At 37.0% G+C, this 27,963-nt stretch overlaps 1 protein-coding gene across 2 annotated transcripts; it reads right to left on the bottom strand.

Moving 5' to 3' along the window:
* Positions 1-332: 332 nt before the first annotated feature.
* LOC129902230 (E3 ubiquitin-protein ligase BRE1-like 1) lies at positions 333-26,569 on the bottom strand. 2 transcript variants are annotated; one of them, XM_055977344.1, is made up of 19 exons: positions 26,428-26,569; positions 25,790-25,951; positions 25,495-25,582; positions 24,607-24,774; positions 24,354-24,515; positions 8,774-8,967; positions 8,603-8,686; positions 8,358-8,477; positions 8,092-8,278; positions 7,825-7,985; positions 7,664-7,735; positions 7,362-7,438; positions 5,332-5,526; positions 4,731-4,803; positions 4,539-4,625; positions 2,254-2,391; positions 1,975-2,177; positions 1,705-1,870; positions 333-714 (listed from the first exon to the last, which is right to left on the bottom strand). In XM_055977344.1, the coding sequence occupies exons 1-19, from the start codon at positions 26,443-26,445 to the stop codon at positions 583-585; spliced, it is 2,487 nt and encodes an 828-aa protein (XP_055833319.1). In that variant the 5' UTR covers positions 26,446-26,569; the 3' UTR covers positions 333-582. The 2 variants fall into 2 exon arrangements, with proteins under 2 accessions (XP_055833319.1, XP_055833321.1); XM_055977346.1 differs by having other exon boundaries at positions 24,607-24,768.
* Positions 26,570-27,963: the final 1,394 nt, after the last annotated feature.

Below are 27,963 nucleotides of genomic sequence, written 5' to 3'. Positions count from 1 at the left end.
TTTAATTACGAAAAAGGACTTTAAATGCCCTCGAACTATTTGAAATAGAACAAAATGTCCCTCATCCATATTTTGAATCTAAAATGTCTTTTTCCGTTAAAGAAAATGTCATTTTTAGACCTAAAGGTGGATGCCAAGGGCATTTTAGACCCAATAAATGGATGAAGGGCATTTTTATACAATTTTCAATAATTCGAGTACATTTTAGGCCTTTTTCTGTTTCTTAAAAGACTTGAACTACGTGGAGAAAAAAACAATATATTAAAAGGAGAAGGGACGGAGGGGGCTGCAACGGGGAGAGCAAACTCTATTTGAGGCATTGGGACTTAACATGGTCATCAACAATAGCATCCACTTAAAATAAAGGCAAGTTAAATGAACAAAATCAACAACCTTGGACAAGTACCAGCAAAAGATTAACAAAATTAATAACCTTTGGACTAGCACCAGCAAATCCCTGCAGACCAACAACATTCAACCACCACCAAATTTTTCTATTTTATGTTATTTCCTGTATAAATATGCCCAGACCATCAGTGGACGACAATCTTGCTTCACAACAGTGACATCTCATGTTTCTGATCAGATATAAACAGCCTTCACATCATTTGCTCCAAAACTTGCAGAGCAGACAGGGCATTTGCGGTGACGAGTCTCTACAATTTTTTGGATACACGGATTACAAAAGAGATGGTAACATTTCGCAAGGACAACCTGTAATGTAATAAAGAAATCTTAGCTCTCAGAGTGAAATAGACATCTGATAAAGAGTCTAGCAAAGTTAAAATTATTTCCTCACTAAGGAGATAATTACATGTTTGGAGAAAACTACCCAAGAGTGTGGCATGGTGGTCAATGAAGCGGGTGCAAACCTTAAAAGGGATCAAATCCCGACGAATAAAAAAAAACACTAGGCAATTTCTTCTCATGTCTAAACCATAATAAATCTTTACGTTACCTAGTACATGTGCTAGTGAGAAGTAGCATACCGGTGGGGTAGTCGAGGCATGCACAAGCTAACCTGGACACCACCACTTATAAATCTTTATAGGTAATGTTACCTAGCACCTGTGCCAGTGGGAAGTAGCATACCGGTGGGATAGTCGAGGCATGCACAAGCTAACCTGGACACCACCACTATCAAAATAATATTTGGAGAATACTAGTTCTGTTACCACCATGGCAAAAATAAAACCAATCTCTGTAACAACCACTATCAAAATAATATTTGGAGAATACTAGTTCTGTTACCACCATGGCAAAAATAAAACCAATCTCTGTAACAAGTTGGCTCTCAGAATATCACAAAATGGCGACGTAAGCATCACTGTGCCTATTCACATCAGACAAGATCATGTAACAAATTTAATATCTATGTTGTAGTCAGCCTACTGGTTATCACATGTTTGGTTAGATGTACTATTTTTTTTTTGTAAGGGAGTACTATTCAGTCTCACTACTGGTTCCTTCCCAAATTCAGAACCATGAATGTCACACCGAAGAATCTCTTGGATATCGCCATATTATTATCTCAATGACCAATCCAAAGTAAGAACACATAATCTTTTCTAACCATCTGCTGCCAGAATCACAAACTTGCAACAGTGGATCCTACATCAGATGTGACATTTTATACGTACTTTCAACTTCACCAAACTGATGCTGATCGACCAAATAAATAAGGAAAAGGTCAGTTGGTCCAACCTCTTTTCGCCTATCAAAGCAAATACTACAATTGAGTATTTCCTTGTATTCCCTTAGTTTCTGCTGAAGCTTCTCAATAACAGATGACCCTTCGATGTGTGATCTCAAACGTAAAGTCTTTCTCCTCAGAGCTTCTACATCCTCCTCTGCTCTTTTTCTCTCAAACCTAGCCATGAAAAGGGAGGACCATATAATAAAGGAACACATGAGAGTATTGGTTTAAGAACAAATTGATACTGGGCATAGAGACAAAGGTTAACCTTCAATTACCTTTCTTTCTCTAGTTCTATCTGCATCTGTGCAAGATCAACTCGACTTGTATCGATCTTGGATTGCGATTCTTCCAGCGTCTCCCCCAAATGCTGGGAAGATTTTGTTACATCTAACAACCGTTTTTGGGTGTTCTCCAAAGCAAGAGAATTCTGAGCCCTTTCTTCAGCAAGTTTCTGGACCAAGTCTGAGCATCCCCTCAACTGAAAGGAAATATCCACACTTGACGTCTGGAGAAATATAAAAACATTTGGCACTTCAGAGAAGATATCCAATTACCTGGTCATCAATTTTAGCAGCTTTCAATTCATAGGAACTGGCCATTGTGTTGGCATCTTCAACTGCTCGCTCTGTGGTTTGACATTCCCAGGTCAAACAATCCCGCTGTTGTCTTGCCCGTATTCCCTCTAAAACAAGCTGTGGAACAGAAAATAAACTAACTACAGAGTGCAAAATTGGCAGCAGTAGAAACCTGAGACACTAGTGGTCTCAGAAACCCAAATATCAACGCAAAGCTACAGAAATGTGTCTAAAATAGTGGTCACAGAAAAGGAACTAATGCTGCGAAGGTGGTAGCCATTAGAAAAAAGAATAAAACCAGCATAAAACTGGGAAAACGGAAATTTTGCCGGCAGTACTAGCATGAAAATCAAATTTGTGGCAATGCACAATGCAATGCTGGAATCTTCCCGCTGTCAAAGCAGTGCGGGAAAAATTAATGCCACATTTAATATGGCATTGCTCAGTCTTATTGAGAATAGATATCAATGGGAATTCACTTAAATAAAGCGTAAGAAAAGCAAACCGGATGCTATTTTTTTTAATGGTAATACTAATCAATCCACTACTGATTAGACAAGTGTTTACCCTCCTGCTCAAAGATAAGTTGGGGTCATGGAAATAGGATTTAATAACAACAGCCACAAGGAGGAAAAAATATTTACACAGACAATAGTGAATGAAAATCCAGAAAAAGAAAACCCTAACAGGATAAGTTTCAAAATGTAATGCATACAGAAAAGATTGAAAACAAAAAGCACTCTGAATTGAGAACAAAAAAACAATGAAACATATAATTCAAGTTATAGAGTCAGATCAGAACTATCATGACTGAGAAGGGAAAAAAGAAAAAAGAACACATAAGATAAAACAATGAATAATCGCCACAGAATGGGGGGAAAATAAATTGAACAGAATTTGCTGTAAATGTCCACGGCTTCAGCATTGTCAAGGCTCGCTTTACACACGCTTAAGCCTTGAATCCAGGGTAGTTGCTCGTGCCTCATGTGAGGGCATTTCGGAACAGGCCTCAAGGCACTAAGGCATACGCCTTTTCGCCTATAAGCTTTCTTGAAGAGATTCGGCACTAAACAATAACTATTTCACCTAACATGATCTTTTCTATTATCTTTTCTAGATAACTGTTGTTTGGGTCTAGAGCCTTTCTTTCTTAATGCTAGCGCTTTGTCTGCACTAGCTCTAGAAACCCAATAAAACTTTTCACCTTTGATGAAACTGCTTATTACTGTTGACCACATGTATACACATATTTTATTTTCTTCTTTTTATTCCCCTTTCTTCATTAATGCTTTCAATCTATATTTGTGCTTTGAGCACCAACTGACCTCGGCTCTTTCTTCAGTCTACGTCTTTGACCCTTTGAGAACTTGTAATGAGATAATTGTGTTGTTTACTTCCAGGTCCTCTACTAACTCTTCAGGCGCCTTGACATGGTTGTGAAGTAGTCAGTTTTGACATACTAAGGTTACATGCAATTTGGTTGAAAGCATTCTTACAGTTAAAGATTTTCCAAAATTCTCTACTGTTAAACTATGGTATTAGATGTATAGTCCTAAGTAGTTTCCCCAAATAAATGTGTATAAGAGAATAATGGCTGAAGAAAGATAGCCATGGAAATAGCAGCAAGTCAATGTGTTTACTGAAATTAAATCTGAATCAGTAATTAGCATTAACTAAAGATGTAGATCGGGATGCACTATTTGGAGATTAGTAGTGGTTAGCAGTTAGACATAGAAGAGCTAATTGGTATAGTTAACCAATATAGATGCAGTAACAAGATTGCATTGGAATTATTATTATTTTTGAAGCTGGTAACTAGCTACATCGGAAATTATTAACACCCTTAAGCAATGTAAATCATTCGTCAGAAAACAATGAACACCCCTAAGAATTATTACTCACTTTTTCTCCTTTTGACATATGATGTAAAAGGAAAAGCAAAAGTTAATCACTGGAGAACAGCACCATAAATACTTCACATCGGATAAATGAAGTCTGAAGAGAAATATCAAAACCATACTACTCCCTAAAACTTTAGTGACTCCACCACACACATGAACTTCATTACGCATGAAGAAGTTAATTGACTCATGAAGCATCTAAATTGAGAACAAATTTCCAGATTTCACCAACTAGAAAAAATAGGGAGGACTAATGGTACCTATTCATCTTAAGTAACTAATGGTACATAAAATAGTTTAAGATTTTTAGCAATTCTACACAAACACTAAAGAAATTGAAGGTGTTCTTGTCAGATATATTACCTTTATATTGTAATCATCTCTCTCTGTGATTTGCTGGAAGAGCTGCTGATTTTGAGCTTGCATATCATCGTAGGCCTGCCCAATTGTCTGGAACAAAAGAATCTCTCTAATCTTTCAGATTGATTTACAAGGCTAATGTTCTAACTTCCATACAACTGACCTATAAGCACACAAGTTAAGAAGTAAACAGACCTCAATCTCAGAGAGGTAGGCCTCGGTTTCTTCATTCTTGGACTTCAACACTTCCGAGAGTCTAGACCGTTGCCTGAAGTAACGAGAACCAACTATCTTTGTGAATATTCTCAGGAAACTAATTAATTATTACAAGGAACAAGAAAAACAAGAGTTCTATCAAACAGATAAAAAGAAACGTTCTCCAGGGCCATCTTCTCTCGAAAGTCCAAGGTCCTCTCTCAAAAACCATCAAGACCTCCTGATGAGAACATGGTTCCCCACTACGGCGACTTTTCTAAACATGCTAAAATTTGTAATGAAGCCGGGAATGCATGGCTAAAAATCCAGTCTTCCCACCAATAGTGGACTTGTGACCCTCCAACCAATACTTTCTACAACGTAAAGCCCAGAAAGAATGGCAAACGATTCGCCAATGCCATTACCAAAACCAGGATTATGAGAGTTTTCATGTATGGGAGTACATAATGACTTCAACTCCTAGTTAGGAAGATGTCATCTGATTGTTAAAGTGCACAGCCGCACACATACAATTTTCTGAATGATCTACCAACAGCAGTATGACGACTCATCATTCAAAATAACAAGAGGGCGAACAGACCTTTTAGAAGCATCCAACTTCTGTCTCAGCTCAGCAATCTCAGTTTCTGAAGCAGCTAGCTTCTGCTGGGAGTTTGCCTCAGCTTCAATAGCAGATTTCACTCTCACTTCCAAATTGTGTTCATCAAGAGAAGTCTTCAGACTCTGAACACAGGCCCAAGCTCTGTACTCGGAACCCCGAGCCTCAAAAACATCCCTGCAGTCACCATGGTAATGTTTGGAAGCATTCTTAGTGAAGAAAAAGATCCATTCAAGTCAATATATGCCCATTGGAAATCTATGTATCTAAAAGATATGAATTCAACAGCTTATCAGCAAGGATATCTATCACACACTAACTGCTATTTCAGCATTACAAAGTTGAAGAAGAGCTTCTACGAGCAGTATTTGTAAACACCATTGTGCAAAGGATATTCACCCATCCAAAAACTATCTTCGAGATCAAACATTGACATACGATTGATCAACAGTACCTTAGGCAGCTTAAATGCAATTAGAAGCACCGTAAAAAAAACAAATTGTCAATGTGACATGTCCAGATAAATAACATCTAATTTACAAGCATGATGGAAGCATGTCATATTCAGAAATATAAAGGACCAATCGTTTTTCTACATTGACACGTTAGTTATCACTATAAGTATAACCAAGCCACCAAAAACAGATCCCTAACACATGCACCTTAGTTTCATTGATGCACATAAAAAAAGGGCAGCCCGGTGCACTAAAGCTCCCACTATGCGCAGGGTCCGGGGAAGGGCCCGACCACAAGGGTCTATTGTACGCAGCCTTACCTTGCATTTCTGCCAGAGACTGTTTCCAAGGCTTGAACCCGTGACCTCCTGATCACATGGCAGCAACTTTACCAGTTACTCCAAGACATGTTATAACAAATTCCAAGCTAAGCCCGTCATTGTAAAGCCACAATACCTCAGTCCAATTCAAAAAATAAATGACTTGATAAAATCCACCATCACACTAATCCAATGTATATAAAAAGAAATTAAAGTAAATAACACTAAGGTCTGCATACACACCACCCTCTCTAAACTCCACTTGTAGGATTACCCTAGGTATGCTATTGTTGTTGTTGTAACACTAAGGTCACTTCCCTATATACTGCTCAATTCTAATTTCCAGTTGCCTATTCTGACATAATTCCCTTTGGGATTAGAAGCGTAGATTTGTAAGCCTTTAGAGGAGCCTCTCATGTGTCTATTCGCACCAAAATCAACAATCCAAGAATTACAATAAGCAGCAAAGGCAATACCTGATTGGACGTAATTAAATATGGCAACAGAAGGCAAGTCAAGTTTGGTCAAGAATCAGCGAAGATGCTTACGTTCATCCGAAGACAAAATTTCTCCCGAACTCGCCTCCCCCATAGTTTTAATTGGACTCCAAATCAGAAAATAGAATTTCCTAAAACTCCAGAAGGAAATCATCTTTAAATAAGTCCCTCGGAGAAGAAAAAACTGGAAAAATTGCCAGACAGATCTATCTTGCCCAAAAACTGCCTTTCCGGGACCCTAGCTCTGGTGATCAGGAAAAATCTAAAACTTGGTGGGTAGGCTCGACATTGATACAAACCCAAGCAAGAAAGATTATTGAAAAAGATCTGCTGGAAGTAGCCTTTGCAGACAGCTTCAAGGAGAGAGAAAACCCAACCTCTTTTTAATAAGAAGAAACCTTATTGCTGCTAGGGAGAAAAACGCACCAATGGCTTTGATACCACGTAGAATTTGAAGGGAAAAACAGGTTTTCTGTATTTCAGTATGTCTTTACATCCCATGAAAAGGAATATTTATACAAGTGAATCCTCATTGATTAAGAAAAGACAACCAATTACAATAAAAGAAAATATTATATTCTATAATTATACTAGGAAATGGAGAAATAGTCTCCTAAAATCGTGCTAATTAACAACACAATCAACACTTAATCACACGACACACATTAAGCATGCACCAAGAAACTCTTATAAATGAAGTGACTTCACTTGATCAGAATAAACATTTAACCATGTCGTACCTTGAGAAAGCAGATTCACGCTTATACATTTCCAAAATGAGCTTTAACTGCATATCACTCTCTTTCAAATCATTAACCTACACCAGGAAATTCAAACCAAGGAGCAACCTAATGTTAAAATTTGTACTCAGTGAAGTACCTGAACTCAAAAACACTCACAGAAGCGGCCAAGAAAATTGCAAGTGACAGAATACAATGAAGTAAGAACTAACATAAAATTAATAAAGCACCAAACCAGAATAACAGACCGAAAATAGATGGTGAAAGACTGAAAGCAGAGAGACGAGCAAGATTGAACATACCATAGCTTGCAACTTCAGCATTTCGGCCACCTGGGAAGCTGACTTGGCAGACAACATTTCTATCTCTTTTGACTATTTTTTTAAAAAAAGGCATTAAGTTTAAAGAAATGACCATTTGAAAAATAAAGGAATAGTACAAGTTAGTGGATTAGCACCAAAACCTTCCGGTCAAGAATACTGGAAAGTGACTGAACATCTGCTCGTAGTGAATGAACATCTGAAGTAGTCTCCTTATAGTTACTTAGTTCATTCTGCATATTGCCCATTGTTTCAGGGAATGAAGAAACCAATTTTTTAAATTCTGCAATAATTTCTTTCCTACCTGAAACAAATGGCGTCTATCATTAAATTTGCTGCATGTTGCTACATTGTAATACACATTTTAAGGGGAAAAAATAGTAACCAACAACAACTGCTGTTCTATATACCAGGTTCTCTTGATGCTTCTTCCAGCTTGGCCTCAATCATATTTCTTTCTTGCATGTGTTTCTGCATCTCCTTTTCTAGCCAGGCTATTCTAGAATCAGCTATGGCGGAAGATCGCCGAAAAACATCAATTATATCATTCTTCAAAGTCATTTCTTTTTCCCTCCACGAAAGATTGTCTTTCTCCACCTAGTTTAATCACAAATATTAGCAACAAGATAAACCAAATAAAGATCAAAATAAAATTGAACTACCAACCAGCTACAACCTGTAGTTTCTCATATAAGGACTGATACAGAGATGCATCTTCTTTAGCTTTCGCAAGTTGATCTTTAACCAAGGCATATGGTTGGGAAGAGCATATGGCTTTCACATTCTTTAGTTTGTTCTGTCAAGATAGTATCCATTCAAACCACTAGTGAAGAAGCAAGCAAATGAGGTGCTACAATTATAAAACAGCAACACTAGCAATGAAGAGAGTGGAAGAACGACATCAAGCAAACCAAAGTTTACCTGTAAGTTAGACAACTGCTTCAATATGTCTATCCTTTCTTCATGAAGACGCTTGAGTTCGAACAAACGGAAAGAGGATTGGTCCTGTAAACACGATCTTGTTCATATAATACATTCACCTACTTAAATGGGATCCAAACATTAGTGCAGACGCACAAACCAGTAAATTACCAAATACTCCTTAAGTGCGGACTCCATATCCTGCATGTCTCTCTGCTTATCTCTCGCCTTATCATTAGCAGAGTGCTTATTTCCAAGATTCAAGACAGGGAAGAGGACCCCCTTGGCAGCATCTTTCTCTGCTTTTAGAATTGCCAATTTTCTGTTACTTTCATCCAAATGTGCAATGGTTTTCTCCAACTCACCTTCATAATAACAAAAACAGATGTAAATCTCAAAAACCAACCTTTGGCTCATGTGGAATCAATATTCATGATGGCATTACCAAAAGTTAACAGTTTAGACTAAAATGCCCATAGAATAAATCAGAAAAAGCACACGAAACAAATTCTTATAATTTAGCTGTCTAAGCATTTGATTAATTCTCTTTTTTGAAACATGTAACTTTGTATATCACTACAACAGTATATAGGCAGTACTGAGACATATTTACAAAAAGTTCATCAAATCCAGCTATCTGATCCTAAATTGAGTATAGTACATCAATTAGGGAGATAGTGCCATTGGAGTATAATTGATTACACCAAAAACGCAATAGCAACAAGCAATTAAGGTTGACTTTTTGCATAGTGTTTTCTATAATATCAAAACATCTGGAATTCCTCTCCTTCCATATTGCCCACAAGATGCTAGCAGGGACAATTCTCCATCTCTCTCTGCACTTAGACTGCATTACAGCTTCTTCCCAACTCTGAATAGCTTCAGCGAACTTGCCGGGCATGACCTATGACATGCCCTTAAGATTTAGGAATAGTCTCCAGAGCTGGCTAGTTACTCTGCAGTGTAGAAAAAGATAGTTAGCTGTCTCAGCACATTCTGGAGCACAATGGAACCCGTCCTCATTAGGTTGTTTTAACTGCTTCCTTAGTAAATAACCGCACAAAAGATGATACTTTGAGGGGTATTTTGGATTTCCAGAATCCTTTCCAAGGCCAGTTACTTGTCAACTGGTAGGAGTTTTTCAACCAGTTATAAGCACAATTCCCCTTCAAAATACCCTTTTCGTTGCCCTTCCACCATAAAGTATCCTGACCCCCCTCCAAACCATTGAGTGGACCAATGCTGTTGTAAAAATCAGCAACTCTCTGAATCTCCCAATCATTTAAGTTTCTTCTAAAAATGATGTTCCACCCTTGAGGAGACCAGTGATCCAACTATGAACTTATGCTGGTGTGACATTAAGGTACTAATAATATCTGGAAACAGATTTTCTAGCCCGCCAGCCTCATGACATATATCCTTCCAGAAGTCAGTTCTTTCCCCCATTTGCCACTTTGATCCTTGTATTGTTTTTAAAATCATCCCACAAGGATCTAATGGACATCCATACACTTACTCCGTAAGGTGTAGTGACATTTTTGGTCATCCAGTAATCTTCCCCTTATACTTTGCACTAATGACTTCCATCTAGTAGGATAGATTTTCATTGCAAAACTTCCACAACCATTTCATTCTTAGAGCCTTGCTCTGATTTTTGAAGTTCTTAATACCCAATCTCCCTTGTCTCTTACCCACTGTTACAGCATCCCATTTGACCAGGTTATAACTCTTTTCCTCATTGTTTCCCTGGCACAAAAACTTTCATCTGATTCTGTCCAATTTGTTGATGACCCTCTAAGGAATTGGAAACGCTGACATTATATAAGTTGGGAGGGCATCAAGGACAAAATTTATCAAAGTCAGTCTCCTACCTCTGGAGAGGTATTATGATTTACACCTTGCTAGCTTCATCTCACACTTTTCTACAGATCTAGCCCTACAGGTATCCCTAAATATATTGTTGGCAAAACACCCATTTCCCCACCCAGTATTGCATTCAAATACTCCATGTTTTGCACTTCATTGATAGGGTACAGGTAGCTTTTCCTCCAATTGATGTGCAGACCAGAAAAACCCTCAAAAAGCACCATAATCAGCCTTAAAATCTTGAGTTGGCCTTCCTCAGCATCACATAGAATAAGAGTACAACAACAACAACATAACCCGTAAAATCCCACTACATAGAACAAGAGTATCATTCACATATTGCAGATGAGCCACTTCCACCCTATTACCTCCATTTCTGCCAATCTCAAAACTACTCAACCATCCACTCACCCTTGCAGTTTTAATCATGCTATTCAGACCCTCCATAACAATTAAAAACAGAAAGGGAGATAAAGGGTCCCCCTACCTGAGTCCCCTTTGTGCACCGAAGAATCCAGTAGGGGATCCATTTATGAAGACTAAACACCTCACTGGAGATGCATTGTTTGATCCACTGGATCCACTTCCTTCCAAAACCTATCCTCTCCAAAATATTCAGCAAGTATTCCCAATTTACATGATCGTATGCCTTTTTTTTTTGAATATGGTATCAGTTAATCTATATATCCACAGGTCTACTACATCAAAATATGTAGTCCCCCTTCAAAAGTATAACAACTTACAACTTCAACACCTATCTGTTGTTCCTATGAATAGTCTAAACATCAAAGACATCTTCTGTTTGAGCTATTAATTTCTGTTTACACCAAAAATAAAACAGAGCTAAACAAGTCATTTTAAACTACCGCAAGTTGCTCTGTTTGTCTTCAAAACATCTCCTATTTCTTTCTTTCCACAATGTCCACGAATTGCATGCAAGGACAATCTTCCATTTTCCTTTCCTTTGGCTGCATTGCCATCCTTGTTCCAGCAGTTTAGCAATCCTTTTATGTTCCTTGGCCTCACCCATTTAGTCCTCCTCAGATAAATAAATATCTTCCGCAATTGGTCTGTCCACATACAATGTAAACAAGGATGGTTGATTATCTCCGCCTGAACGCCTCTCTGATTCAAATTCTCATGTGTCAATACCACTTCTTTAACCAGAACCCTAGTAAAGTAGTTCACTTTATTACGAATCTCCCATTCCCTTTTGTCCCACATTACAAGAATGTCACCCCTAGTCCCATTAGCTTCCAATTGGACATGGTTAACCCAATTGTTCCCCCAAACTTTCTTCAGTATCTTTGTGATATCACCTGTTCTCTCTGTTTCCTGGAGACACACTACATCAGCTTTCCATGTATGTAGTCTCCTATTTCTTCCACAATTTAGCCCTTAAATATTCCAAGGCACTCTTTCCAACTTCATTGATCTTTTATTGCCAGGTCTCCCCCTACTTCTTGAGCCATAACTCCAAAATTTGACATCAAGTTCTAAGCATTTCATTTCATTCACCCCCTTCTTTTTTACAATGGCTTGCTCCCCCTTGTTCATCCGATTGTTGTTGTCTATCTACATAAACAATTCTTTGGCCTTCTCATCGCACCCTTTAAGATCTACACCCAATTCTGCGCTTAGTTTGATGATGTGTTATTGAATCCATTCTGAAGTGTTGGTGTCTTGAATAACCTCCTCAACTGGTAATTGGATTTTCAAAGGAATTACATCTTCTTCGATGCAATTTGTTGCTTCATCTTGTTCCTTCAGTTGCAAGGCCTTAGATTCCTCTTTGTCTACTTGCCCAACTTCTTCCAGTGATAAGCTTTCCTTTAATCGTATGCCTTCTTCATGTTAAGCCTACACAAAATTCTTGACTTCTTTTGTTTCTGTCTAGAGTCCACAGTTTCATTAGCAATTAATACGGCATCCATAATTTGTGTACCTTTGATGAAAGCCATCTGCTGAGAATTCACAAGTTTGGCCATGACCCCTTTTATTCTCTCTATCTGAACTTTAGCGAACAGTTTGTAGATGCTTCCAATCTAGCTAATAGGCCTGAAGTCTTTCAACTCTTTGGCACCTTTGTTCTTAGGAATCAAGGCTATAAAGGTGGCATTCAAACTCTTTTCAAAAACTTCCTGGTCATAGAAGTTTTGAAAAGCTTTCATGATATCACCCTTCACCACCTCCCATCATTTAAGGAAGAAATCCATAGTGAAGCCATCCAGGGGGCTTAATCGATTGCATACATCTTCAAACAACTCAGAACTTCACTTCCCTCAAAAAAAAATTGTAAGTGCACTTCCTCCTCCACAGTATGTGTGGGATAATTATTGTTCCTGAAAGCAGGTCTTCAGCTGTTTGTTTCAGTGTACAGCTTCTTGTAATACTTTACCATTTCCCCTCCAATTCTGGTAGGATCCTGAGACAGCTCCCCTTCTATTACCAGTTGATCAATGCTATTGTATCTTTTGTGAGCATTGGCCATTTTGTGGAAGAACTTGTTGATCCTATCCCCTTCCTTCAGTCATAGTGATCTTCATTTTTTATTTTATTTTTGCAATTGGTACTATTATGATCTTCAATTTTGCCTCCATGACATTTCCTCATTTTTGAGCAACTCCTCATACTCTAGTAAAGTTGAATTCTTGCTTGAAATCTCCCACTCTAATAATTCTCTGCCCATCATGATCTCATCAAACTCGGACAGTTTTTTAAGAAGAACTCTCCTTTTAGATCCTCGATTCCCTTGTTTGCTCATTCTGAAGAACTCTCCTTTTAGATCCGCGATTCCCTTGTTTACTCATTCTCCAATCCTTAAGTTTGGTTTTTAGAGCCTTAAGTTTTGAAGCCAGAATGAAGTCAGGTCTCCCGAAGAAGTTAAAAGAACGCCACCAGCTACTGATTCTATCAGTGAACCTATCTGTGCCAAGCCACCAAATTTCAAACTTAAAGTAGTTCTTGTTTTTGTTCCATAACCCCCTTCTAACACTACAGGATTGTGGTCTGATTTGAGCCTCTGTAGAGAATTTTGCCTTATGTTATTGAAGTTGTCATCATACTCTTCTGATATCAAAATTCTATCCATTCTAGAAGCTGCCTCAAGAGTGTCCCCTTTGAACCAGGGGTAATTGTTGTCTTCTAGTTGTAGGTCTATCAACTCCAGGTCTTCAATCATCTAAAAATTTCTTCATGCCTCTAATTCTTCTCACACAGTTTCTTTTCTATGAGATAAACCTTACTACATTGAAATCACCACATACAGCCCAAGGTCCTTCTATTATTCCCCTTATAGCCTCAATTTCCTCCCAGAAACAATAAGGGGCATATACCCCTGTGATATGGCAAGAATAGTTATACAATTGAGCCTCAAATTTACAGGTCAAAAAGTATATACCAGTTTCCACAATGTCCCCATTCTAGGCCTTACTATCCCATAACATTACGATTCCTCCTCTAGTTCCACTAGCCTTCAAGCTTGCATATTTGATTTATCTCCCTCCCCAAATTTGTCCAACCTTTTCTTCCATATTTCCCATTTAAGGTTTCTTGCAGACAAATGATATCTGCATTCTACCCCTCCATCACACTCTTAGCCAATCTTCTTTTGTCCCTATCATTCAATCCGCTTCCATTCCATATCACTAACTTGAATTTCATCTATCACGTATAATTAGATTTCTCCCCTTAATCATATTCCCACTGTTTTTGAACTTAACATCCCATACTGACGTCCCCCTTTCTGTATTTCTGACCACTTCCTGTAGTTGAGTCTGTAGTGGTTCTGCTTCTTTATCTCCCACTCCCTCATTTTGGTGATCGATCTTTAGTCCACTATTTTTGATGTTCTGATGTCCTCCAATTTTGTATCCATCATGTTCACATTATTTTCTTCTATTTCAATCAAGTGGGACAGTGATTCGAAGATTGTTTCTCCCACCATGTTTTCTATCTCCATCTCCTCTTGAATAATCTGATCAACCCTTTGCATGTGTGTATTATCAGCTTCTCAAAAGTGTCGAGGTTCAAGAGAATGAAGAGATATATTACAACTTTTATCTTGCGGGTCTTTTCCTAAACTATCGTTGAAAATCACTTGACTTGAGTAATCAGGCCCAAGTTTTTCGAAAACTCTTTTCTTTGTATTGGGCTGCTGATGGAGGGACAATTTTTTCCCTCACTTAAATGAGGCATGTGCCTCTTGCATGTTTCCCTTCTCTCTTAATTGCCAATTGTGGGCCAGGCACCACCCACATGTTCTCCAACTGGGAAATCCCTTGAAATAAGGGATTGATTACTTTTTTTGCAGGCTTTGCAACCTATGGACCTCTAGATAAAAGAGGGAATTGTACTTCTCTTCTTGATTTCTTCTTAACTCCTCCAAGATCACCTTTCCCAACTTATGGCGACACCTCAACTTTCACGTGACTCTCCGCCCATTTTGGGAAATGGTAAACGACCCCCATACCTGAACATAGAGACTTCTCTAGGTATGTTTCTTCCATCATTTTCTACCAAGATTTTTGCCCACGTCATATGATTCTTCAGTTTTATCTCCTCTTCTGTAGCTACCCATCATCCACAAAGGTTTTCAATTTCTTGGAACACTTGACTTGACCAAAGATGGAGAGGGATACTAATGATTCTAACACACGTTTCTTTTGTCAGGATGTTATTGGGAGTGCATCCCACCAATGGAAACCACCATTCCAGGTTGAACCTTTGGTTCTTCCAATTCCACTGCCCTTGTAAGATTTGTTCTGCCATATTCTTGTTGAAGAATTCAAAAAGAAACTTTCCTCCCTACATCTCATAAATGTTAACATTGAAAGCCTTTTTCCATAACAAGGATGACCATCTTCTGATCTCTGACAGTGTAGGTTTCTCCTTTTTCCCCCTTCCAGATGTCCCACTAGACATCTCTTCAATAGCCCATTCTCATGACTTTCAATCTGAGATAGTACTTCAATGTTTTCCTCCGAGCTATTTGTCTCTGCCTCTGTTGGATTTTGACAACCATTTACTATCCTTGACGGTTCTAGCATAGGGATAGGAAGCTTCAGTAACTCTTGGTGGGCCTACCTTTTCCAAACTTTTGGGGCATTTAATGAAGCTTTCAATTTTGAGAGCAATGTCGTACCACCCTGCATTCATGGCACGCTCAAGAATAACAAGGAAAAATCTCCCCCCATAATTAATGTATACGATACTTATAAATCTCCTATGTTCGTTGTATTTTCTGGTGCAAAAGCGTTTCGCCTCTTTCTGCAGTTCTCCATCTCTTAATTGACTTTCTCTAATCACTGGATGCTTCTCTGAGGGTGAAGCAAATCCATTCCATGATTTTGTTGCTCATGGAGGATCTTCTCTTCATTTTTCAGCTCCTTTCAACCCATTCATACCACACTGTCCCTTCAAACTTCCATCTAGTAATATCAAATGATTTAAAACCAGCATGAAAATAAATCATACTTTTCCCCATTGATAAGGACCTAAAATTAAAGGACTAAATCTAAGAGAAATAAACAATCACATAGGTAATAGTTCAAGGAAGAAGATAAGGACTGAAATCGAATTCCAACCCAAAAAAAGGGCAAGTAGGGGTGGCATTCGGTTCTTCAGTTTGATTTTACGTTTTTTGATTTCAAAATCAGTTCGATTCAATTCGTTGTTTAAAAAAGAATTTTTTGATGCAAATGAAAAATAAAATGAGGACCAAATTATCGAAGTATAAGACATTAAAGAAACCTTGAACAATTTGCAGGAATAAACAAGTTTGTTTCATGAGGAATGTAACTTCATAATAGATTAAAACATTGCTTGTTGGGAGAGTACGCTAACACATGACGAAAACATGTATGATCTGAGGAGAAGAGAAGACTTGAGCCAACAAATGTTCAGAGTCTGCTCTGCGCAAATTTGAGAAGAGAAGGTTGAAGGTTGAAAGGCGGCAGGAATTTAGATTTAGATTTAGGTTTAGGAATAGTTTTAGGATAAAAGGCAAAAGGCTACTATGGGCTTCGGCCAAATATGAGTTAAGTATTTAAATATAAGAAAATATGTAATTTATAATTTCTTTTAAAATCCTTTTAATAAAATTTTGGTTCTTCGGTGCAACGAAGAACCGCGATCCTAACACCGAACCCCAAATCAAGAATCGAATTTCAAAAAAAAATAAACCGAAACCGAACTGAAGAACCGGAAAACCAAAACCAAAAAAATGAATTAGTTCGGTTCGGTCCGGTTCTTCGGTATTTATTCCCCCCCCCCCCACCGAGGAAGTAGGAGAGACGTATCTCAGGGAAAGTGCATGAGAGCATTTCACATATCCCTTTGTGTTCTAAAATAATAATGGGAAATGATGGGCATAAATATCAAAAAACCAGATCAAATAGAACTAATTCGGTTTTTCAGTTCTTCGGTTCGATTTCAATTTATTTTCTTTTGGAAACTTTTATTCAAAGGATTTTTAAAAAAAAAACTATAAATTACATATTTACTTATATTTAAATACGTAACTCATATTTGGCCAAGCCCATATACTACTTCCAGCATTCAGCCTTTTATCCTAAAAATATTCCTAATCCTAAATCTAAATCTAAATTCCTGCAGCTTTTCAACCTTCAGCCTTCTCTTCTTCTCAAATTTCCGCAGAGCAGACTCTCGACATTTGTTGGCCCAAGCCTTCTCTTCTTCTCAAATCACACATGTTATCATTTATGTGTTAAGATTAATTCTTGATATTGTGTACTCTCCCAACAAGCAATGGTTTAATCTATTATGTAATTACACACCTCATGAAATAAACTTGTTGATTGCTGCAAATTGTTTTTCTTTAATGTCTTAAACCTTGATCATTTGGTCCTCATTTTATTTTTCATTTACATCGAAAATCATTTTTAAACACCGCACCGAATTAAGTTGCATTGAAGTTGAAAAAACCAAACCAAACTAATTCGGTTTGGTATTCAGTGCACACTTTTTCAAAATCAAAAAACAAAAAATCGAATCGAAGAATTGAACGCCCACCCGCACTTTTCGGTATTTTTTGGCCAGAATTCAATTTAGTCCTTCTTGTCTTCTTCCTTAAACTATAACCTATGTGATTGTTTATTTCTCTTAGTTTCAGTCCTTATCAAAAGGGGAAAATAGTATTTATTTTAATGTTGGCTTCAAATCATATGATATTGCTAGATGGAGATTTGAAGGGAAAATGTACCATGAATGGATTGAAAGGAGCAAAAAAATGAAGAGAAGATCCTCCATGAACAACAAAATCATGGAATGGATTTGCTTCACCCTCAGAAAAGCATCTACTGATCAAAGAAAGCCGGTTAAGAGATGGAGAGCTACAGAAAGAGGTGAAACACTTCTGCTCCAAAAAATACAACGAACATGGGAGATCTATAAGTATCGCATCCATTAATAATGGGGGGAGATTTGTCCTTGTTATTCCTGAGCTTGCTATGAATGCAAGGTGGTACGACATGGTTTGCAATGCTTTCCAGCTTTGAAATGGAAGAAACCAATGTTTCTATCCCCTTCTTAGAGGCTATCTCCCCTTCCGCCAAAATTCTTTGTTCTTGTATCACTTCAAGTTTAGCTAACTGATTGAGGATCACCTGTTTTTATTGTTTCAAATTGTCATTCACTATTCTATTCCACTCCTTCAGTTTGCCTTTCAAAGCCCTCAACTTTGAAACTAGAATGAAATCATCTTTAACATAGAAGTTGAAAGATTCCCACCAATTCCTTATTTTGTCATTAAGCCCTCTATATATAACCACCAATTTTCAAATTTGAAATATGATTGTCACCTTCCATTCTCCACATTGTAAAAATAATGGGCATGGTCTGATACTATCCTCTGCATCACTAATTGTTTGATGTTCCTGAAAATTGAGTCCCAATCTTCTGACAACAAAAATCTATCTAATTTGGCAGCTATGTGTGCTTCTCCCCTCTCCTCCAAGTGTAATTTCCCCCAGCTAAGTCAAGGTCCATCAGTTCCATATCCTCAATGAACTCTGAGAATTATGTCATTGATTTGTTGATTCTGTTGCAATTGGCCTTCTTAGAGGGATAACTTACTGTGTTAAAATCCCCACATAGCACCCAAAGGCCATTGATTAGACCCTTAGCTTCTCCCGGTTTCCTCCATGTTTCCTCTCTTTCTAGTGTGTCGTTTGGTGCATATACACTACTTGTGAATCACCCCTACCGGAAAGAGGAACCCCCCTCCACCCTTTAGGAAGTAGGGGAGAGAGTTATCTCAAGGAAAGTGTTTGAGAACATTTCACATTTCCCTTTGTGTTCTAAAATAATAATGTGAATTAGCATTTGATTAATCACACTAATGCATTTAAAATTCATTATACACCAAAGATTGCATTCATTACTTAAACTTAAAGGCGAATATAGATTTGTTTCTTACTTCCTACCTGTATTTAAAATGATGAGTTAATATCTCAAAAGATACTCAACTTTGGGAATTTATCTAGCAAAGTCATTGAACTTTGTTTTGTATCAATAAAATCACTCAACTTAGGCATTTCTATCAATTAAATAACCCAACTAAATCTATAATTAAAAAAAACTGGCGTAACAAATAATTACTTTCTTATGTCATGTAAACATGGTCCCCACAAATACATAAAATTAAAGAAAACTCATTAAATGGTTTTTACAGGCAAACTTAATTAGTGAAACAAATATTATGATATTACTATATATTTAAATTTCTTCATCCGTACAGAGCATCTGACACAAAGGGAAGGTGCAGCCACAGCCCATGTCTTAGGTATTTTCCTTGTGGAACCTCATATTAAATTCCATGTTGAAGCATTAAACTGCAAATTAAGATTCTTCCAGTTAAGAAGAATTCGAGATTCCAAGTTGCCAGAATTGTCAATTTTCTTCAAGTTGAGCTACTAAATTCCTCAAAAACGTGTTGAACGCGTTGATTCTTGGTGCCTTGAAGGTGTTCGACGAAATTCCTCAACGAAATATTGCTTCATTAAATGCTATCATTTTTGGGTTTTTGGCCCAAAGATTCGTTCAACCCAAGATCTGCTACCCACACAACCCAAAGGTCGTTGTGAACAACATCTTGGCAAGCTGACGTGGACAGTAACTCCGACGTGAACAGTATCTCCGAAGTGAACAGTACTCCGACGTGAACAATGTTTTCCGGCGGCAAGCAGGTTCATTTCAACTGGAGTTGGTACCTCCGGTTTCCATATCTTTTCTTTGCTCATACAATTGTAGTTACATTTTGCTGACTTTAAACCTTTGAATAATTTATTAGTTCATATACGTTTTCGTGGCTTTGGATAGTGATGGTAGACTAGGGTTATGTTCTCGCTCAGGGACGGGAACGGGAACGGAGACGACGGTAAGGAGGGGTAAGTGGGTTAAAGGAGCGTCTCAACTGAGAGTAGGTTCTTGAAATATTGGGACGTTGACGGAAAAATCCATAGAGCTAGTTAAGATATATAAGGATTAAAATAAAGGTATACGAAAACAAGGAGGATATCCAGAGCTGCAACAACTATAGAGGTATCAAGCTTCTAAGCCATACTATGAAAGTGTGGGAAAGAGTGGTGGAGATGAGGGTTAGGAGAGACGTGTCTATTTCAGAGAACCAGTTCGGATTTATACCGGGACGCTCAACTACAGAAGTCATCCATCTTATGAGGAGACTGGTGGAGCAGTATAGGGAGAGGAAGAGGGACTTGCATATAGTATTCATCGATCTAGAAAAGGCTAACGATAAAATTCCACGAGAGTTACTATGGAGATGTTTGGAGGCTAAAGGTGTACCTGTGGCGTACATTAGGGTGATCAAGGACATGTATAAGGGTGTCAAAACCAGGGTAAGGACAGTAGGAGGGGACTCAGAGCACTTCCCAATTGTACTGGGGTTGCATCAAGGATCAGCCCTTTGTCCGTTTTTATTTGTCTTGGTGATGGATGGATTGACGCGACAAATTCAAGGTGAGGTGCCATGGTGTATGCTTTTTGCGGATGACATAGTCCTGATTGATGAGACTCGTAGCGGAGTTAACGCTAAGCTGGAGGATTAGAGACATACCTTGGAGTCTAAAGGGTTTAAGCTGAGTAAGACCAAGACAGAGTACTTAGAGTGCAAGTTCAGTGAGACACCTCAGGAGGTTGGCGCGGAAGTTAGGCTTGGTGACCAGGCCATCCAAAAGAAAAGTAGTTTCAAGTACCTTAGGTCTATCATGCAAGGCAGCGGGGAGATTGACGATTGACGATGATGTCACACATCATATTAGGACAGGGTGGATGAAATGGAGGCTCACTTTCGGTGTGCTATGTGACAAGAAGGTGCCACCACAACTTAAGGGCAAGTTCTACAAAGTGGTGGTTAGACCGGCTATGTTATATGGGGTGGAGTGTTGGCCAGTTAAGGTCTCTCACGTTCAAAAGATGAAAGTAGCCGAGATGAGAATGTTGAGATGGATGTGTGGGCATACCAGGAGAAACAGGATTAAAAATAAAGCTATTCGGGACAAGGTAGGAGTGGCCTCGATGGAAGACAAGATGCGGAAAATGCGACTGAGATGGTTTGGACATGTGAAGAGGAGAGACACAGATGCCCCAGTGCGGAGGTGTGAGAGGTTGGCCATGGATGGTTTTAGAAGAGGTAGGGGTAGGCCGAAGAAATATTGGGGAGAGGTGATTAGACAGGACATGGCGCAGTTACAGCTTACCGAGGACATGACCTTAGATAGGAGGGTGTGGAGGACCCATATAAGGGTAGAAGGCTAGTACATAGTCTTATTATTCTCCCGTATTAGTAGGCACATTAGCGCACTATAATTTTTTGTGCTCTGACTTCTGTTATTATCTTTCTATTACTTTTTGTACTTTGATTACTCTATTTTATCTGAGTCATTTTCGTTATTTGCATTATTCGTTATTTGCTTTCTCATATCGCTTTGAATTTCTTAGCCTTATCTGACCTCTTTTTATGCTTCTTTTGAGCCGAGGATCTCTCGGAAACAGTCATCCTACTTTGGTAGGAGTAAGGTCTACGTACACTTTACCCTTCCCAAACCCCACGTTGTGGGATTTCACTGGGTTGTTGTTGTTGTAGTAGTACTATATATTTAAAAATTACAACGTATTAAGATAGGTGTTTTCCTGCTAAAAAAAGAGTAGTCATCGACAAAATGCATACTAAGACCAAGAACACAAAATAGACAAATAAGGAAAGAAGATGATTTTTAAAGTGGGTAAGATTTGGGAATGGAATAGTTGTAAGGAACAAAACTTATCAGGAAGCGTTCATCCATTAGCTTGAGGTTGCCAAGAGTAACGTTTTTCTCCTTTGGTAAAACAAAGTAGGTTGGTTAGTTTTTATGTTGTTTTTAAAAATATTTGTAAGTAGGATCATTAGTTTTAAAAAAAAGCATTTAAGTAATTAAGCTTTTCAATTTAAGACTTACCGCTTTTATAATAATACTAGTGTCTATGAACGTCATTTGCACATTACTCCCTATCAATTATCATACAAAAAAGAACTTTGATGACTAATTGGGAGTCCCATCCCGACACCCGACTCGGGACTCGGCCACGACATCCAACCTTGACACTCGATACCTGAATAAGGAATCTACTTCCGAGCCAAGACTTGACCCTGACTCCCGATTCAACACTTGTTCCAGGACTCGACCTGAGACCCGACTTCTAACTTGAGATCAGATCTCAATATTCGACTTTGGATCCGACTCGAAACTCGACTCCAACATCTGACCTCGACACGTGACACTGATTCGAGACCGCACTTCCAACACCAACTCCATACCTAGGACCCGATTCGAATCTTGGATCGAAATCCAACTTCCGACCTGAGATTCTAACTTGCACCCGATTTTTGAACGGAGATCTGACCCAACCCAACCCGACCCTAGCATCCGACACAACACTGACCTCGACTTCCAACTCCCAATCCGACCCAACTTCCGACTCGAGATCTGACTTCAACATCAGACCCTAAATTTGACTTGCGAATCGAGATTTGACCCCGAATCTGACTTAGAACCCAATTTCGACTTCTGATATTGGACCTGACTCCAATTTTTCATTCGGTACCTGACTTCTGAATCAGAACCCGACCACGAGATCCGACTTTCAAATCGGAATCTGATCCCCATACTTGATCCCAACAATCGATTAAGGACCCACTCTGATATTTGACTTGGGACCCGACCTCGACTCTCGATCTGAAACCCAACTCCGACACACGAAATGAAACCCCGACCTGACACCTAACTCAGGACCCAACCCTAACACCCCAAAATCTTACCTCGATTTCTAACTCTAGATCTGACAATCAAATTGAGATCCGACCCGAGATCCAGGAGTTGGGTCTTAAATCATCTTGAATTTAGGTAAAAAGGTAAATAACGGAAGGTTGTATCTCATTGAATTGTTGATTGAACATCGCCTTTATTGAAAGATTCTACAATAGATAAAATTATCATTTACTATTTTTCTATAATTGAATAAATTGTCATTTTCTATTTTATTTAAATAATTGTTATTTAATTATTATGCAAATATGTAGGACTTTGAAATTAATTAAAGTTATAACTATTAAATATTTACTCCTCGAGAATATAAAAATCATTCAATATTTAATGGATATTTTGGTCAACCAATATTATTAAACATGTAGAAATTTCCTACTCATAGTTTACTTGAAATAAATTTAATGTTAAGCTCCTAGTTTTAATAGGATAATATGTATCCTACAATAAACTTAGTCCTAATAGAAATATGTTTTGTTTAGTCCTAGTACAAAATTACATTTATAACCCATTAGTAATTTTTTAGATGGAGGAAATTTTAACTTACAATGAAAAATAAGTAAATCAACTTTTAGCGGATATTTTGGTCAATCAACATTTATATTCGTGTTTTTATAATAATACAGATATATAGTATAAAACTATAAATATAGAGCATTATGATGGGATCGAAGAGAGAATGAATAAAAAGCGTCATTCAAGTTTTCAAATTAAAATTGGTGACATTGACTTGGTCAAATGAGATTAAATAAAGAATGAACTTAATTAGAGTAATTAAAAACTTTGGGGGTCCATATTAGATTTTTGAAAATTTAAGAAGTCTTCCCTACTATTTAAAATTTTGAAATTTCCCCTCTTCCATTATCTTTTCAATCTTCTTTTATTTTCCTTTCTTTCTCTCTCTTCAAATTTCTCTCTTCCTCCATCTTCTTCTCTTTTTCTTTCTTTCTTCCTCCATTTTCTTCTTCTTCATCGCTGCCACCACCGCCGCCGTCGACGTTCATTCTTTTTTATGGCGTTCTTCTTCTTTTTCTCTTTTTTGTTCTTATTTTAACGGATTGTTTTACTTTGATTTTGAGGGTCACTTTTAAGTCAAGAAATAAATTTTGCAGAAATCAAGCAACTAATAGTTGTTGTAGCAACTATAGCAACTACGATAGATTTTGCAGCAACTATCGTAGTTATTGCAGTAACTTCAACAATGGTTTGAATTGTTGCAACATTTTCAACAATTGTTTGAGTTGTTGCAGCAATTGAAATTGTTACAATAACTTCTACATAGTTGTTGCAACAACTTCGACAATTGTTCAACTTTTTGGCAAAAAGTGAGGTAGAGGAGGAGTTGGTGAAAGAGATGGTGGTTATGGCGGATGAGGAGATGAAGTAGGAGGAGGGGGTGGTAGAGGAGGAAGAAGAGGAAGTGGTGGTGGAGAAGGAGAAGGAGGAAGTGGTGGTGGTGGTGGAGAATGAGGAAGAAGAGGAAGAAGTGTTTACCATTAACTTAGAATATTTACCATTAACTTGACTCAAGAATAAGGAGTTACCTCTTAAACACTTAAGCTCAGCTTTATTCTTAGCATCAGTATCTCTATGATTCTGCAATGCAACAGCCAGGGATTGATGCTTCAAATGAAGTTCATTTATCGTCTGTATAAGATTTTTAACTCCTATATGCAAATCACTCGATGACTTTTGGAAGCATGATCCTACAGAGTAAAAAGTAAAATATATTAAATCTGGAGAAGGAATAAGGCCGTATCATTTGAATTGAAGATAAAACATTTGAGAACTTCTTACCATCTTCAGGAAGCACCTCGAGAACTGCAGCACACAACTTGTCCTTCATTTGGCAAATGTCATCTACAGTGGATACTATATTCCGGAATATTTTCATGATGTTTTGATCATCCATTTTCTTGTGTTCATATTCCGTTTGAGAGTTAACAGCAGAGCTGCTTTCTTTTACTAGGACAAACCAAATAACACAAACTATGTTAGAGATCTTACCATACCAGTATGTACGGGAACAGCCTTAGAAAAATACAACACCAGAAAAAGCAGTTTTACCAAATTAGTATTCAAGGTAAGATAACAAAAGTTCTATATACAATATCTTGAGGTCCATCAACAATATTATGAACTGGTTAGATAGACAGGACACACAAATTTAAGAGTGTGTGCAGTGAACAAGACAATATTGGATAGAAAGCAAAAAGCACACAATATTAAGCTTAATGTTATATCCATCACTACAGATTTTTGGATAATTTCAACTTGAGCCACCAATTAATTGACAAGGGTTATAATGACCTACTAGTTTACCTAATTTACACTACCAATAGTACTACAGAGTTCAATTATATTTGCTTCTATTTCCTACGGAGAAAAATAAAACAAGAATTAGATATTAAAATTAGTTTTCAATAATCATCAATGAAACAAGTTAGTTATCAACTTATCATAGCTAATTAAGTTACAAATAGTTAGAAGGCTGCACAGACTGTTACATCAAACTCTTCTTCTTTAACAAATCCAAACAGCATATATATCATCTTATCCACTGTGAATCAGAACCTTGCTAACCCTTTCTTTGAACAATCACATTATGTTCCTTTTTAGAATGCGAGAAAGGAGAGTTTGGGAGTTGATGAGAAACAAAAACTAGCATAGATGGGCATCTCTCACCTTCTGCATAAGACTGATGATTACTTGCATTTCCATGTCTTAACGGATCCTTTGTGTGCATGGAACATACTTCCAATTCATCAACCAACTATGTAGTAAAGAGAAGCAAGTCAAAAGTTCCATTTCAGAAACATGCAGTACAATACAGGACATGGAAAAACATGTCCATACATGTGTCTAAATGTCCATTGTGTGTACTTTGAGGACCAGACTGACGATGCTCATATAGAGAGCTCAAATCTATGTTAGGTAATATCATGCTTCAGCATTCAACTACTGGAATGAAATAAAATACCTCTTCCCATGATTTCTGAATAACAGCTAGGGTGTTATCATATGGCTTCTGTTTATCCCTCAATTCAGTGATTTTTTCTTCAAGAACCACAATCTCAATCTTCTGAGCTTCTAGCTTTTGAGAGAGTTTTTGGTTTTGATGTAGCAGAACCGCAGTGTCGAGCTATAGCAAGCAAAAATAATAAACATGAATGTAAGCAAAATTTGTAAAAGCAGTATCAAACCAAATTAGAATACAATCAGAAAGATGTCAATTGCTTCAATCCCTTTATTGTTTTTTTGGGATCATGAGAAAGCAGCACACTACCAAAACTTCACTAGGGCTTCATTACCTGGCAGTATACTTCCTTCCAAATATGTTAATTATTCCAAATTGACAAAATTCTACAATCAACTACCCCCTACGACCCAATTTCCTCTCAGAAAACAAAGTTTTGTATATTTAAAAACTCTATACAAATAAAGGCATTAGTAAACGATGTTGGTTTTCATGAAACAAATGACCAACAAAACATACTGAGCCTTGCCAAGAATCATCAAAAAATTCAAATGATAAAACACACACACACAGAGAGAAAACAAAACAAAAAAGGCAATTGAATTTCGATCAAACCAAAGTGGTGAGGGGAGATTACTAACCGGTAGCAAGCTTTCCATTGATTAAAAAAAAGAAGCAGAAAATGGTTAACTGTCTCTTTTGCTAGCTCCGGCAACGGAACTGCTACTCCGGCAAAAGGAACATTTGTTTCTCGAGAGTAGGGTCAAGCAAAATGGGTTCTGACGGCGATTGTTTTCTTGCTTTTATATATTAGTTCAGTAATTGCAAACCTTTTTTTATTGTTAAATTATGGTTTCCTAAACATTTAAAAAAAAATTGTTTTATGTTTTTTTACGAGATATTTTTATTTTCACACACAAAAGTTTTTCATTTTTACACATAAGAAATATAAAAAGCTAAAATCAAAAATATTGGAATTGAAAGGGAGGGAATATTGGAAGATATATAAATCTTTTTCCCGGAACTATCCTCTTTAGATCATTCTATAATATTCTAGTGGTTGCTGCAAGAAATGGCGTCAACGGTCATTTTCTTCTATTCAAATTACAAGTACATCGTACAATACTTTTGTAGTTTATAAAGATAAAAAATTACTGTAAAAACTTACGGAATTAATGTTCAAATTCACGTCAAGTCATAGGAGGAAGTATTATATGGAAGTAGTAAATTATCATTGAAATTAATGAGTATTGATATTTCCGGCGTAATTTTTGAGTCAATTAATCAGCAGTAAATTTATACATTTAATAGTTATATAATTAGTAACAACGATTATTACAGTAATATAATCATTTTATTTTTACACGGTTAGTAATCTAGTTGTTGTTGACAAAACATATCAAATTTTATTATATCATACTAGAAAAAATGATAAAATTATTTCTTACATTAGAGGTAGGTTCAAAATAGTTCGTTAAATATATTTCTAAGTACTTTTTATAAAATTTTAAAAATAATCATTATGTAATACGTGGCTTATAATCTATCTCAATTTAAACATTTAATTAGGGCTGGGCATTCGGTAATTCGGTTTGATTTTGATTTTTTCGGTTTATGTATTTATTGTACCGAACCGAATCAATTTGGTTTGGTTCGATTTGTTAAATTCAATTTTTTTGTGTTATGGGTCTGCTTAATGGGCTTTTTTTAGATTTTATATTAGGAAAAATTAGCTAACTAGATAAATTTTACAACTTATTCATTGAAAATAACTACACTTTAAAAATATTAGTAAAAAAAATAATATTTTAGTCAAGTAGAAAATTAATGGTATCCTAAATCCCTTCATAAATTATCTGATTTTTATCCTACATTTTATGCAAAATTTAATTTTTTTTCCTCTTTCTTTCAATTATATGATATTTTCTCTCTCTAAATTCAAATTAACTAAAAGGTCAAATATTTTTTTTTCTCTATTTCTCCTCATTCCTTATAGAGATAAGATTCTATGTTTTCTTCCACGTGTATTCATCTTTATCTCTTTCTAATTTCAAAAAATTGTAGCCTTTTCTCTTTATTTTGTATTTATTCCTTTTATTTTCTCTTTAATTTGTATCCACTCCAAAATAATGCTAATTAGAATTGTATTTTATATTAAAATTTATATTTTTAGGCAA

Source organism: Solanum dulcamara, chromosome 9 (genome assembly GCF_947179165.1).
Source record: "Solanum dulcamara chromosome 9, daSolDulc1.2, whole genome shotgun sequence".
Taxonomy (NCBI): Eukaryota; Viridiplantae; Streptophyta; class Magnoliopsida; order Solanales; family Solanaceae; genus Solanum; species Solanum dulcamara.
Note: the sequence above shows the minus strand (reverse complement) of the source record. Positions and strands in the feature narration are given on the sequence as shown.